This window comes from Phacochoerus africanus, chromosome 1, assembly GCF_016906955.1.
Source record: "Phacochoerus africanus isolate WHEZ1 chromosome 1, ROS_Pafr_v1, whole genome shotgun sequence".
In the NCBI taxonomy this organism is placed as follows: Eukaryota; Metazoa; Chordata; class Mammalia; order Artiodactyla; family Suidae; genus Phacochoerus; species Phacochoerus africanus.
Genome location: NC_062544.1, coordinates 92,926,969 through 92,939,687, shown reverse-complemented (window position 1 = coordinate 92,939,687; position 12,719 = coordinate 92,926,969). Strand labels below are relative to the sequence as shown.

The 12,719-nt window shown below is 39.6% G+C and overlaps 2 protein-coding genes across 5 annotated transcripts in view; one reads left to right on the top strand and one right to left on the bottom strand.

Moving 5' to 3' along the window:
* Positions 1-9,090, top strand: part of TOP2B (DNA topoisomerase II beta) — a 71,416-nt gene extending 62,326 nt beyond the window's left edge. For both annotated transcript variants that reach the window (XM_047769194.1, XM_047769190.1), the window contains exons 34-36: positions 5,829-5,948; positions 7,561-7,655; positions 8,598-9,090. In XM_047769194.1, the coding sequence (XP_047625150.1) occupies positions 5,829-5,948; positions 7,561-7,655; positions 8,598-8,765 (383 nt within the window). In that variant the 3' untranslated portion in view covers positions 8,766-9,090. The remainder of the gene's footprint in view (positions 1-5,828; positions 5,949-7,560; positions 7,656-8,597) is intronic.
* A 47-nt stretch (positions 9,091-9,137) lies between these two features.
* The window catches only part of RARB (retinoic acid receptor beta), a 170,823-nt gene continuing 167,241 nt past the window's right edge, over positions 9,138-12,719 (bottom strand). For all 3 annotated transcript variants that reach the window (XM_047769206.1, XM_047769198.1, XM_047769203.1), the window contains exon 8: positions 9,138-10,606. In XM_047769206.1, coding sequence (XP_047625162.1) covers positions 10,410-10,606 — 197 coding nt within the window. In that variant the 3' untranslated portion in view covers positions 9,138-10,409. The remainder of the gene's footprint in view (positions 10,607-12,719) is intronic.

The following is a 12,719-nucleotide window of genomic DNA, read 5'->3' as shown; positions in this document are numbered from 1 at the left end:
TTAAGCATTGCATAAACCGTCTAGGGATGGTTGATGTTAAAGGAAGTTTAATATAATTTGAAACTATTTGCACTAGGACTTCAGTAGGAAATAAAGTATAAGTGTGCATAAGGTCAATCGTTCCTGTTTTCTAACCATGTGAGGTAATTATTAAAATGTCTATAAGACCTCATTTTAAAGCTTTTGTAATTATAAAATAATCCCATGCCATTGATATCTAAAGAAAGCTTTCAAGTGAAGCTCACTTTTGGTTGTTGGGTTGTGAAGTTGATTGAAATTCTGTCCTGGTAGTAGCTGATTGTGTTATCTATGTAGGTCATGCCTTAACTCCTCCTGTTCAATGGGATCCTCTTTTTCTTTGTGAGTCATGTAGCTGCTTTCTTTTCCATAATCTTAGATTGTTTATAAATAAATTGATTTGAGTTGATTCAGGAATCTGTTACTATTACCAAGGTACATACCTTGGTATTTTTGAAAGAGGTCAGTATGAATATTTTTTATGTTTAAAGATAATTACTACTTACCTAGCAAGTAAATAAACAGTATGGAATGTCCCTTTAGGATCTTAAAATGCACAACAGACATACATTGTAGACACACATGTATTAGATGTAGCACAACAACAATGAAAGTCCCTACTTCCTCTGAACACCCTTGGACGGAGGTGAGAAGTTGGTTGGCTACAGGAGCCCCTCTAGCTGACACATTAGAGGCCCCGCCCATACCCTCTGTCCTTACCACTTCAGCACACATTGGCCCTTGTCTGTATTTCTTTGCTTTCTCTTTGTTGCTGTGCTGAACTATTAACACTCTCCCCTACCCAACCCTGCCACCCTTTACCAGTGATTGAGGAAAGCTAGTCTGCACATATCTCAGTGCTCTTCCCCTCAGGTTAGCTCACTCTGGGATATGTTTTATACCAGCTCTCTGAGATTTCTCATGCAGTTAGGCTTCCAGAGTGATGACAGGCTTGATAACCTACCCATTACTGGCTGTCCTTTCTTCATTGTCTCATTCTTTTCACTCCTTTTCCTTCACCTCCCGGATAGATACTTGTAACTTGAGTCTTTGTGCTAGCATCAGGTGGGTTCTACTTCTGGGGCACTCAAACTGAGACAAGCTCTATAACTTCTTTTTAAGCACCTTTTCTTATTTCGATATGCGCATATTCTTTTTTTTTTTTTCCCCCCCACTGTACAGCAAGGGGGTCAGGTTATCCTTACATGTATACATTACAAGTACGTTTTTCCCCCAGCCTTTCTTCTGTTGCAACATGAGTATCTAGACAAAGTTCTCAATGCTATTCAGCAGGATCTCCTTGGAAATCTATTCTAAGTTGTGTCTCATAAGCCCAAGCTCCCGATCCCTCCCACTCCCTCCCCCTCCCATCAGGCAGCCACAAGTCTCTTCTCCAAGTCCATGATTTTCTTTTCTAAGGAGATGTTCATTTGTGCTGGATATTAGATTCCCATTATAAGTGATATCATATGGTATTTGTCTTTGTCTTTCTGGCTCATTTCACTCAGTATGAGATTCTCTAGCTCCATCCATGTGGCTGCAAATGGCATTATGTCATTCTTTTTTATGGCTGAGTAGTATTCCATTGTGTATATATACCACCTCTTCCGAATCCAATCATCTGTCGATGGACATTGGGTTGTTTCCATGTCTTGGCTATTGTGAATAGTGCTGCAATGAACATGCGGGTGCACGTGTCTCTTTTAAGTAGAGTTTTGTCCGGATAGATGCCCAAGAGTGGGATTGCGGGGTCATATGGAAGTTCTATGTATAGATTTCTAAGGTATCTCCAAAGTGTTCTCCATAGTGGCTGTACCAGTTTACATTCCCATCAACAGTGTAGGAGGGTTCCCTTTTCTCCACAGCCCCTCCAGCACTTGCTATTTGTGGATTTATTAATGATGGCCATTCTGACTGGTGTGAGGTGATATCTTTTTTTTTTTTTTTCGGTCTTTTTGCCATTTCTTGGGCCGCTCCCACGGCATATGGAGGTTCCCAGGCTAGGGGTCGAATCGGAGCCACAGCCACTGGCCTACGCCAGAGCCACAGCAACGCAGGATCTGAGCCGCGTCTGCAACCTACACCACAGCTCACGGCAATGCCGGATCGTTAACCCGCTAAGCAAGGGCAGGGACCGAACCCGCAACCTCATGGTTCCTAGTCAGATTCGTTAACCACTGCGCCACCACGGGAACTCCAAGTGATATCTCATGGTAGTTTTGATTTGCATTTCTCTTATAACCAGCGATGTTGAGCATTTTTTCATGTGTTTGTTGGCCATCTGTATATCTTCTTTGGAGAAATGTCTATTCAGGTCTTTTGCCCATTTTTCCATTGATTGATTGGCTTTTTTGCTGTTGGGTTGTATAAGTTGTTTATATATTCTAGAGATTAAGCCCTTGTCGGTTGCATCATTTGAAACTATTTTCTCCCATTCTGTAAGTTGTCTTTTGGTTTTCTTTTGGGTTTCCTTTGCTGTGCAAAAGCTTTTCAGTTTGATGAGGTCCCATGGGTTTATCTTTGCTCTAATTTCTATTGCTTTGGGAGACTGACCTGAGAAAATATTCATGATGTTGATGTCAGAGAGTGTTTTGCCTATGTTTTCTTCTAGGAGTTTGATGGTGTCCTGTCGTATATTTAAGTCTTTCAGCCATTTGGAGTTTATTTTGTGCATGGTGTGAGGGTGTGTTCTAGTTTCATTGCTTTGCATGCAGCTGTCCAGATTTCCCAGCAATGCTTGCTGAATAGACTTTTTCCCATTTTATGTTCTTGCCTCCCTTGTCAAAGATTAATTGACCATAGGTGTCAGGGTTTATTTCCGGATTCTCTATTCTGTTCCATTGGTCTGTCTGTCTGTTTTGATACCAGTACCACACTGTTTTGATGACTGTGGCTTTGTAGTATTTCTTGAAGTCTGGGAGAGTGATGCCTCCTGCTTGGTTTTTGTTTCTCAGGATTGCTTTGGCGATTCTGGGTCTTTTGTGGTTCCATATAAATGTTTGGATTGTTTGTTCTAGTTCTGTGAAAAATGTCCTGGGTAATTTGATAGGGATTGCATTGAATCTGTAGATTGCTTTGGGTAGTATGGCCATTTTTACAATATTGATTTTTCTCAATCCAGGAACATGGAATATCTTTCCATTTCTTTTTGTTTTTTTTTGTCTTTTTGTTGTTGTTGTTGTTGTTGTTGTTGCTATTTCTTGGGCCGCTCCCTCGGCATATGGAGGTTCCCAGGCTAGGGGTTGAATCAGAGCTGTAGCCACCGGCCTACACCAGAGCCACAGCAATGCGGGATCCGAGCCGCGTCTGCAACCTACACCACAGCTCACGGCAACGCTGGATCGTTAACCCACTGAGCAAGGGCAGGGATCCAACCCACAACCTCATGGTTCCTAGTCGGATTCGTTAACCACTGGCCACGACGGGAACTCCTCTTTCCATTTCTTTACATCTTCTTTGATTTCTTTGATTAAAGTTTTATAGTTCTCGGCATATAGGTCCTTTACCTCCTTGGTCAGGTGTATTCCGAGGTGTTTGATTTTGTGAGGTGCAATTTTAAAAGGTATTGTATTTTTGTATTCCTTTTCTAATATTTCATTGCTGGTATACAGAAATGCCACTGACTTCTGAATGTTAATCTTATATCCTGCTACTTTGCTGAATTTATGAATCAGTTCAAGTAGTTTTGGGGTTGAGTCCTTAGGGTTTTCTATGTATAGTATCATGTCATCTGCATACAGTGACAGTTTTATCTCTTCTCTTCCTATATGGATGCCTTTTATTTCTTTTGTTTGTCTAATTGCTGTGTTGATATGAGCATATTCTAACCACCCTGAAAACTTGGAAGCCGTATCACTCCTTGAACATATCAGACTGTTTCCCTCCTCAAGGTGTTCACTCCTGTTTAACCTAAGAGTTAGAATTTAGCATACCACTAACTGGCACCTGTCCTATTTGGTTATTTTACCAGTAGCTGAACTAACCTTTTGTCATTTCAATGGGCGACACCTGTGTGGTATGACTTCAGGGGCACCAGCAAGCCCTTATCCCTTCCCCTAGCCTCAAAAAATACAGTTCCCACAAAATGTCATTTCAAGGAGAGGATGCTTCATGTCCCTCTGTGAGATCATTTATGTTAGCTCCAACTTACATAAATTATTATACATGTTAAAATTCTGGGAGTTCCCATCATGGCGCAGTGGTTAACGAATCCGACTAGGAACCATGAGGTTGCGGGTTGGATCCCTGCCCTTGCTCAGTGGGTTAACGATCCAGCGTTGCCGTGAGCTGTGGTGTAGGTTGCAGACGCGGCTCGGACCCTGCATTGCTGTGGCTCTGGTGTAGGCTGGTGGCTACAGCTCAGATTAAACCCCTAGCCTGGGAACCTCCATGTGCCACGGGAGCGGCCGAAGAAATGGCAAAAAGACACACACACACACAAAAATCTGTAGCTCCAGTAGATTTCAGCAAAAAGGCAGCCCATAGTACTCAGATAGTTGACCTATATTTCCCCAGCAGCATTACAAGTGCCACCTAACACTGCTATCCTGGAACGGTCCCAAGAAAAAAAGTGGTCCCTGGAACATCCTGTTGTGTCAGGCCTGCACTTTGAGGAGCTGCCATGTGGCCCTTGCAGTAGATTTAGTTAGGAGGACTAAGGAGGGAAAATCAACAAGATCTATGGCTGCTGCTGCCATAAGACCCTGGGCTCCTCCTCCTGTTCTCATGAGGGACCTTACCACTAGCACCTCAGATTGGGGCTGGGAATACATTTTCCATAGAATTAGTGTGTTGTTGAAGTTTTTAAATGGAAAAGTCTGATTAATTCAACACTTTTTTTTTTTTCCCCCCAAATTAGGGTTAGGGTTTACTAGTCACATAAGTAAAGACTGTTTTATCAGTTTTCATACATTAAAAGGTCTTTAAAAACAAAAATCATCAAAATAAAGGTTTTTGGTCTTTTATCCTATTTATCTATAAATAAGATGTTTTAAAAATAGAGCTCTTCAAAGTAGGCCTTTGTTTTTTATTTTTTTTATTTTTATGGCCACACATGTGGCATATGGAAGTTTCCAGGCTAGAGGTTGAATTGGAGGTGCCACTGCAGGCCTATGCCACAGCCATAGCAATGCCAAATAAGAGCCACATCTGTGACCTATGCTGCAACTTGTGGCAAAGCTGGATCCTTAACCCACTGCCTGAGACCAGGGATCAAACCTTCATCCTCATGGATACTATGTTGGGTTCTCAACCTGCCACGCTGTAACAGGAACTCCCCAAATAGGCCTTTGGATCTATTGTCTACTTATCTAAAATTTTCATATTTCTTTTCACATGGAAGTACCAAGTCTTTGATTTTAGCTTTTGAATGGAAGTGAATTGGTTTCCATTCATTGGATCTGAGGGTCTGAGAAAAAATTTTTTTCCTTTTAAAACATTTTAAAAGTTAGAACCTAACCCAACTTACACAAGGGTTGTCATTACTATGTCAGATATGTTACTTTTTTTGTCATGACTATATCTTTACTAATGCTTTTAAAAAATATTACATAATTCATTTTAATGGCCTTTGTTTAAAATACATCATTTGAATTATCAATGGGCAAATCATGCATAATTAAACAAAAAGCATTTTGTCATCTCTGAGCAGTTGTTTGCCTTTACACTGGCACCAAATAGAAAGATATCATTATTTAAGGCTCCTCAGTTTCATATTAGCAATAAGAATTCTATCGTTATAGGACTCACTTCAGCTTGGTTTGTTGGTAAGTATATTGCATTGACCAATGAAATGGAAATTTGCTTAATAGGAAAACCATCTTTAGATACAACCCCTAAGCCCAAGAGAACCCCCAAACAGAAGAAAGTAGAGACCATCAACTCTGACTCGGATTCTGAATTTGGCATTCCAAAGAAGACGGCACCAAAAGGTGAGGATTATCAATAATAAAAATAAATAAATAAATAAATAAAATTAAAAAATAAACATTAAAAAAAAAAGGTGAGGATTATCTTTGTATAACCCTCTTGGATATTCCATATGGAAAATATTTAGTCGCTTCTACTCACTGAATTTAGAGAGATTGGATACGTATTTTATTTTAAATGCTTTACTTCTCAATAAGCAATGTGTCTAAGAATCAGTGCTGAATCAGAGTCCAAAGGGAGTGCAGGCATTTTGTTTTACACATCAAGAAATCGAGATTCAAAGAGGTTAAGTAAGCAACTTGCATATCAAAGAATGGTTCAAAGACCTGTACAGTGGACTTATGAAAAGTTGTTAAAAAGGCAGGTTGAGGGCTCCTTGTCAAAGTGATCTCATTGGAATGGACTGGAGTGAGGACTCAGACCAGAGCTTTTTCCTCATCTGAGAAATGAAATACTGTAGTTGGGGTCCCCCAAGGGCCCCAGCACCAGTCACCAGTTCTTCTCTCTGCTATCTTCTCTTTGCTTCCAAAATCTAGAAATCCTTAAAGATGCTTAAAAATAATGTCTGAGCCATGTTTTTCTTTAAGGGTAACTGGTCAATCTTTCATTGGTATTATCATCAGTGTGTTCATTTCTTAAAATAGTGGTTGGGATAAGGAGGTATTGACTTACATGGAAACGAGGAAGAATGGGGGGCAGAAAAGACACATCATGACTAGGGAGGGGTCATTGCTTAGGGTAGGTGAGGTTTGAAACCTTTATAAACTCGAGTGCCATTTCACTGATTCATTTGATCAAATATGATATCCCAAGACCATTTAGGCAGTCTTTTCTTACTAGTACAATCTAACTAGTTTGAGCCATAGCTCTTAAACTTTAAAAAATTTAGAATTGCAATTTAGTGCCATTTTCTCTTCTACTGGCATCATTGTTTGGTCATCATTTATGTATTACCTCTTCCCTTTCCCCCTCCAATGAGAAAGAGAGGCTAGGTAAATGAAAAAAAAAAAAAAATAGGCTGCATGTAGTTATTCTAGTCTGAGAAGGAATATGGATTTGATAGGTTGTCTCAGGATGAATACTGGGGGGATTTAGTTTAAGATTGTGCTACTTAAAATGGGATGTCCATTTGGTTATTAGTGTATATAATATGTAATATTTAGAAATAAGCATTTGAACCTTTATAATTTGTATTAATAAGTATTACTTTTCTAGTCATTATTATATTTTTAGAAGTACTGGTCCATGACAAAAAAAAACCTAGTCTTTTTCATCAAATACAATTTAAAAAATACTCTTCTAAGAGATTTTCTTTTCAGTCCTAAGAACCACATGTACAAAATGCAAATGTTTTCTTTTATGCATTAGGTAGTCAGTCATTAAAATTTGTCACCGGGACCTTCCAACTAGTTTAAGCATGTTTGTGAAATACTCTTTAGTCATGTCAACCCAAGAACTGAAACTCTGCTGCCAAATTTTTTCTCTGTCAGTCATAGCAAGAGATCAGGATTGCAGTACCAATTGACCAAAGAAGTAAAGTGTGATGTTTTGGCATTTATCTTTTTATATTGCACTTAACCTTGGGAGAAAAAAACCCTTTCTAATCATTTTTAGGTAAAGGCCGAGGAGCAAAGAAAAGGAAAGCATCTGGCTCTGAAAATGAAGGCGATTATAACCCCGGCAGGAGAACATCCAAAACAACAAGCAAGGTAATTAGGAGCATCTTTTCAGTGCACTAAAACAGACTGGCTTAGTTTGCTTATTACTATAATGTCTTGTAACAGGCTTAATCCTAACATCTCTTATCCACGGGGGCTTGTATATGGTTAAAAAATTACCCAGGTATAAAATTTATATAATCAGAACTATCTCTTGGATAAAAGTATGGCATAAATTAGCCTACTTAAGAGTTTTCCACTTCATCCAGTGAGCAGACGTTACATGCTGTCTGAAGTATTAATTTTCAGACCCAATAAAGGCTATTTCTTTTTAACCTGGATTTATTTGACCAGAACTAATTTGATTTTTTTCTAACTTGAATTCATTTCACTGTGGCTGATTTTCCCAATTAGTCTGACCCTTCTCCAGAGGTACATTATCTCTTTCAGGTCTAACATCAAAATGGCCCCCTTTTCTTTCTCTTCCGATTAAAACCTAAAAATACAAACATAGAGGACTTTAGTTGTGCTCTCTAAATTGACCTTTTCCACCCACTTGTCTGCTATGACTCTGCTCCCCTCTGCTAACTCTTCTCTCTGTTTTTATAAACTTATAGTGTGTACTGCATCCTGTCCATAAATCTTGTTTTCCTCTCATGAGCTGTAGGTACTTCCCAATAAGACAACTTGAATTTTTACTAACCTGTGCATTGTGCGTATTTGCTGGGTAATACGTAAGTTCAAAAAGAAAGACATAATGGTGATAATTTGAGCTGCCCGAGGTAGCAAATTATACTTAATCCTCCTTTTCCCTTCATACAAAGGATTAGGTAGCTGGCCTCACACTTAAGTTAGCATAATATTCGGGTTTGAAAAGAACCATTATTTGCAGTATTTCCCAAATGTAAGTGAAGTCTTTTTAACACTAGTTTTGTTTTTGTTCTTATTTTAACTTTGGGGTTTTAAATCTCTTAAAAAAAAAAAAATGTCTAGAAACCGAAGAAAACATCTTTTGATCAGGATTCAGATGTGGACCTCTTCCCATCAGACTTCACTTCTGAACCACCTTCTCTGCCACGGACCGGTCGGGCTAGGAAAGAAGTAAAATATTTTGCAGAGTCTGATGAAGAAGAAGATGTTGATTTTGCAATGTTTAATTAAGTGCCCAAAGAGCACAGAAACATTTTTCAGCAGATAACTTGTGTTGTCTTTTTGTCTTTTCTGTCTCAGACTTTTGTACATCTGGCTTATTTTAATGTGATGATGTAATTGATGGTTTTTTATTATTGTGGTAGGCCTTTTAACATTTTGTTCTTACACATACAGTTTTATGCTCTTTTTTACTCATTGAAATGTCATGTACTGTCTGATTGGCTTGTAGAATTGTTATAGACTGTTGTGCATTAGCACAGATTTTAACTGTCCTGACTGCAGATTACAGACCTGCTTTTTGAAATGAAATTTAAACATTAAAAATGGAACTGTGTTCTCTGTCTCTTGACTGAAGATGAAAGTGTGGTAAAAGCTCCCGTACACCTTTAAAATAAATATATTTTATTCTTTGCCAGGAGACTCCATGGAAAAAGGTAAACAGTATATGAACATAGAAAGCATTGTTAAACAATCTCCATGTACAAACAGAGCCAGTGAAAGTACATCACAGACTTGCTAATATATCAAAAAAAAAAAAAAAAAAATTCCACTAGTGCTTAAATGAGAACTAAGGAACTGACACTTGTATCTGCTAACCATTCCACCCAGCTTCCACTCTGCTTCCTAGTGACTGAGCCAGGCCAGAGGCCACAGAGTCTCTGCCTGTGTCTTTGGGAGTTAATGGAAACCCTCGCATCAAGCAGGACTCGGGAAGGATACTAGCATTACATGGTACAGGTGGTAGACCTGCCTGGCGTTATCCCACAACCTCCCTCATGGCTTGTGAACAGGTAAACAAAAACTTATTAACACTGAAAAGTGTTTCTGCCTTGGAGGCTATCATTACTGTAAAAATGTATCTTTTTTTAAAAAACTGTGTAGTTATGTCATTAAACAAGTAATAAACCACTTTTAATTTAAAGTGACATTAACAATTGAACAAATGACATTTGATGAACTGAACTGGCAGTTACACTGATACAGAATTCTCTTCTGCTAGTGCAGTGAATTTGTATACCTTTACTGGGCAACATGAAATAAAAGATGCAGTTTGAGAGCATCAAAAAGAGCAAGGACAAGCTTCTATACTAACTAAATTAGGATATCTTTAGCCTTATCTTGTCACACTGTACAACAGTCCCATTTCCTTACCTTGACGTCTTGATTATTCTCTGAAAGCAAGACAGTTATCTTTTTGGACCTTAACTGGACACGTACAGTAGTCTGTTTCATAACCTTGGTGTCTTGGTTATTTGGAGTATGCAAGACAAAAGGAAAGCACCAAACATATAGTATAGAAAGAACAGAGCCATACTTGTGTATGTACAGAGTCTTCAGAAACTTAACCAGGGGTAAATCATTTTGACTGGGTCTTTGCCATGCAATCTTGAGTGTTCAAAGAGGAAAATAGAAGCTTTTAACTAGTTTCGGGATGCATGAAATGGCTGATTTTTAGAATTTAAAAAGTTTGTATTTCTAGGTAAGTTAGACATTGAGGGGTATATATTGATACATATGAAAACTTCTTGGTCCTTCTTGAGATTTAATATAGTTTCAGTTCAAAAACTAAGCAGCAGTAAAAATGTTTTTCCTTGCATTTTAAATTCTGGAAGTGAAGGTACTGGGGAATGTCTGAAGTTGCTGGAGAGTGTCCTACTGCACCAGCGGTGACTGACTGACACCGCTGTTCTCCACTGAGCTGGGTGAGATGCTGGGGCTGTGCTCGGCTGTGTTCCCACTTGAGCTTGGGGTCAAGGGTTCATGTCCTTCAGAATTCTCCAGCATTTCCTGAATGAGAGGTGGCATTGATCCAGGAATTTCCATTTTCAAGGTAATTACACGTTCTGCACCTTTAAAAAAAAGATAACAGAAATGTGGTAGTGATAAGGACTGGAGGTGAGCAGGAGGGGCAGCTTTCATCCACTTTAACCAGCGCCCCCAGAGGCTGTCTTAATTTGGCAACAGGACAACTTTTCTACTTTATCCGTGGAAGAGTAAATAGTATATGACATGTCAAAATGTGGTAATCCCATGTCTCAATCAGTTTTAGTAAATATCTGTACATATTTACTCAACATAATTTTTACAAAGAGAAGTTCCTGTTAAAAGACCAAAGAGTATATATCTTGAAGGTAAGACAACTAGAAGGACAGCAGTTACCTATGAACAGAGAAAGGGATGAGTAATAAATGTTACCAGCTTAAGGTAGCACCGCATTGCCCCATAGGGCAGCCACTAGCTACAGGTGGCTATTTAAATTTAAATCTGTTTGGGAGTTCCTGTTGTGGTGCAGTGGAAGCAAAACTGACTGGGATCCATGAGGTTGCAGGTTCAATCCCTGGCCTTGCTCATTGGGTTAAGGATCCAGCATTTCCATGAGCTGTGGTGTGGGTCACAGATGCAGCTCGGGTCCAGTGTTGCTGTGGCTGTGGTAAAGGCCAGCAGCTACAGCTCCAATTAGACCCCTAGCCTGGGAACCTCCATATGCCGCCAGTTCAGCCCTAAAAGACAAGAAGAAAAAAAATTTAAATTTGTTTGGAGTTCCCACTGTGGTGCAGTAGGTTAAGAACCTGATGGCAGCTGCTCCTGTTGCTACAGAGGCTCGGGTTGGATCCCTGGCCCAGCACAGTGGGTTAAGGACTAGTGGTTCTGCAGCTGTGGTGCAGGTTGCAGCTGCAGCTTGAATTCCATCACTGACCTGGGAATTCCTTATCCTGCAGGTGTGGCCGGAAAAGGAAAAAAAAAAAAATCTGTTAAACTAATGGTGCCTCAATGGCACTGGCCACGTTTCAAGTGCTGGAGAGCACATGTGGCTAGTGGCACATGTGGCCAGTAAGCTGGACAGTGCAGGCTACAGAATGTCTCCATGATCGGAGCAAACTCATTACCAATGTCGATATAGGGAGTGACAAGATGACATCAGACAGTCTCATTGCTTTAAAAGCAAAGCCAAAATTAAGCACTGGTATCTTCTACATTTAATCCATGCTATGGATGAACTCAGTGTCTTGTTCAAGAAACCTCTTGGAAGGAGCCCAAGAATTGACACCCCTTGTCAAACAAGTTCACTGTTTTTTGCCTTTTTTTTTGTCTTTTTTTAGGGCCACACCATAGCATATGGAGGTTCTCAGGCTAGGGGTCAAATCAGAGCTGCAGCTGTCGGCCTACACCACAGCCACAGCAATGCTGGATCCTTAACCCACTAAACAAGGCCAAGGATCAAACCTGCTTCCTCATGGATAACAGATTCGATATTCCACTGAGCCACAACGGGAACTCCAACTTTCTGAAATCGAGTTTGTTCCTTGGCTCACCAAGGTCTTCAGGGACAGAGCAATGAATGGGAAAAAGGAGTGACAAGTAACGGCACGTCTGGGGCAAGGGACAGCTGCTGAGCTTTCTCTATATTGGGAAAACCCAGCTCTGACACAACTGTCACATGGCTGGAGGCACTTCTGTAATTGCTCCATTTAAACTGGAAATTACCAGGCAAAATAGTTAACACCTCTCAGGAAAGCAAGGATTTCTCCACTTTAAGGTGTGTGGGAGTAAGTCTGCTGACACACAAGATCTAGGCTGACGGAGAGAAATGGAACCAGGACAGTTACCCCCAAGCACTACACATTTTTCCTGAGGTTTGGATGTTCAGGAAAAACTGGAATCAAGTTTATACACACTGCAGTATGTATGGGAAGCTGGGAAGAATATATAAAACTGGAAAACTTAAAAGCCTGTGTCACATACAGTATGTTCTCTTGAAAACAGTTTTTCTAATCACTCGGTCACCTGAATATTAAAACTCTCATAATATATTAATGATGATCTATTAATAATTTATTGGTAATCTATTAATTTCAGTCTATTTTTAGGGTAGGATTTGAAGTTTTCTTTTTTCCCCAAGGGTAGTACTATTTAATTCCCTTTGATTTCAGTGAGAAATGAATTCCACAATAATAACAAAAA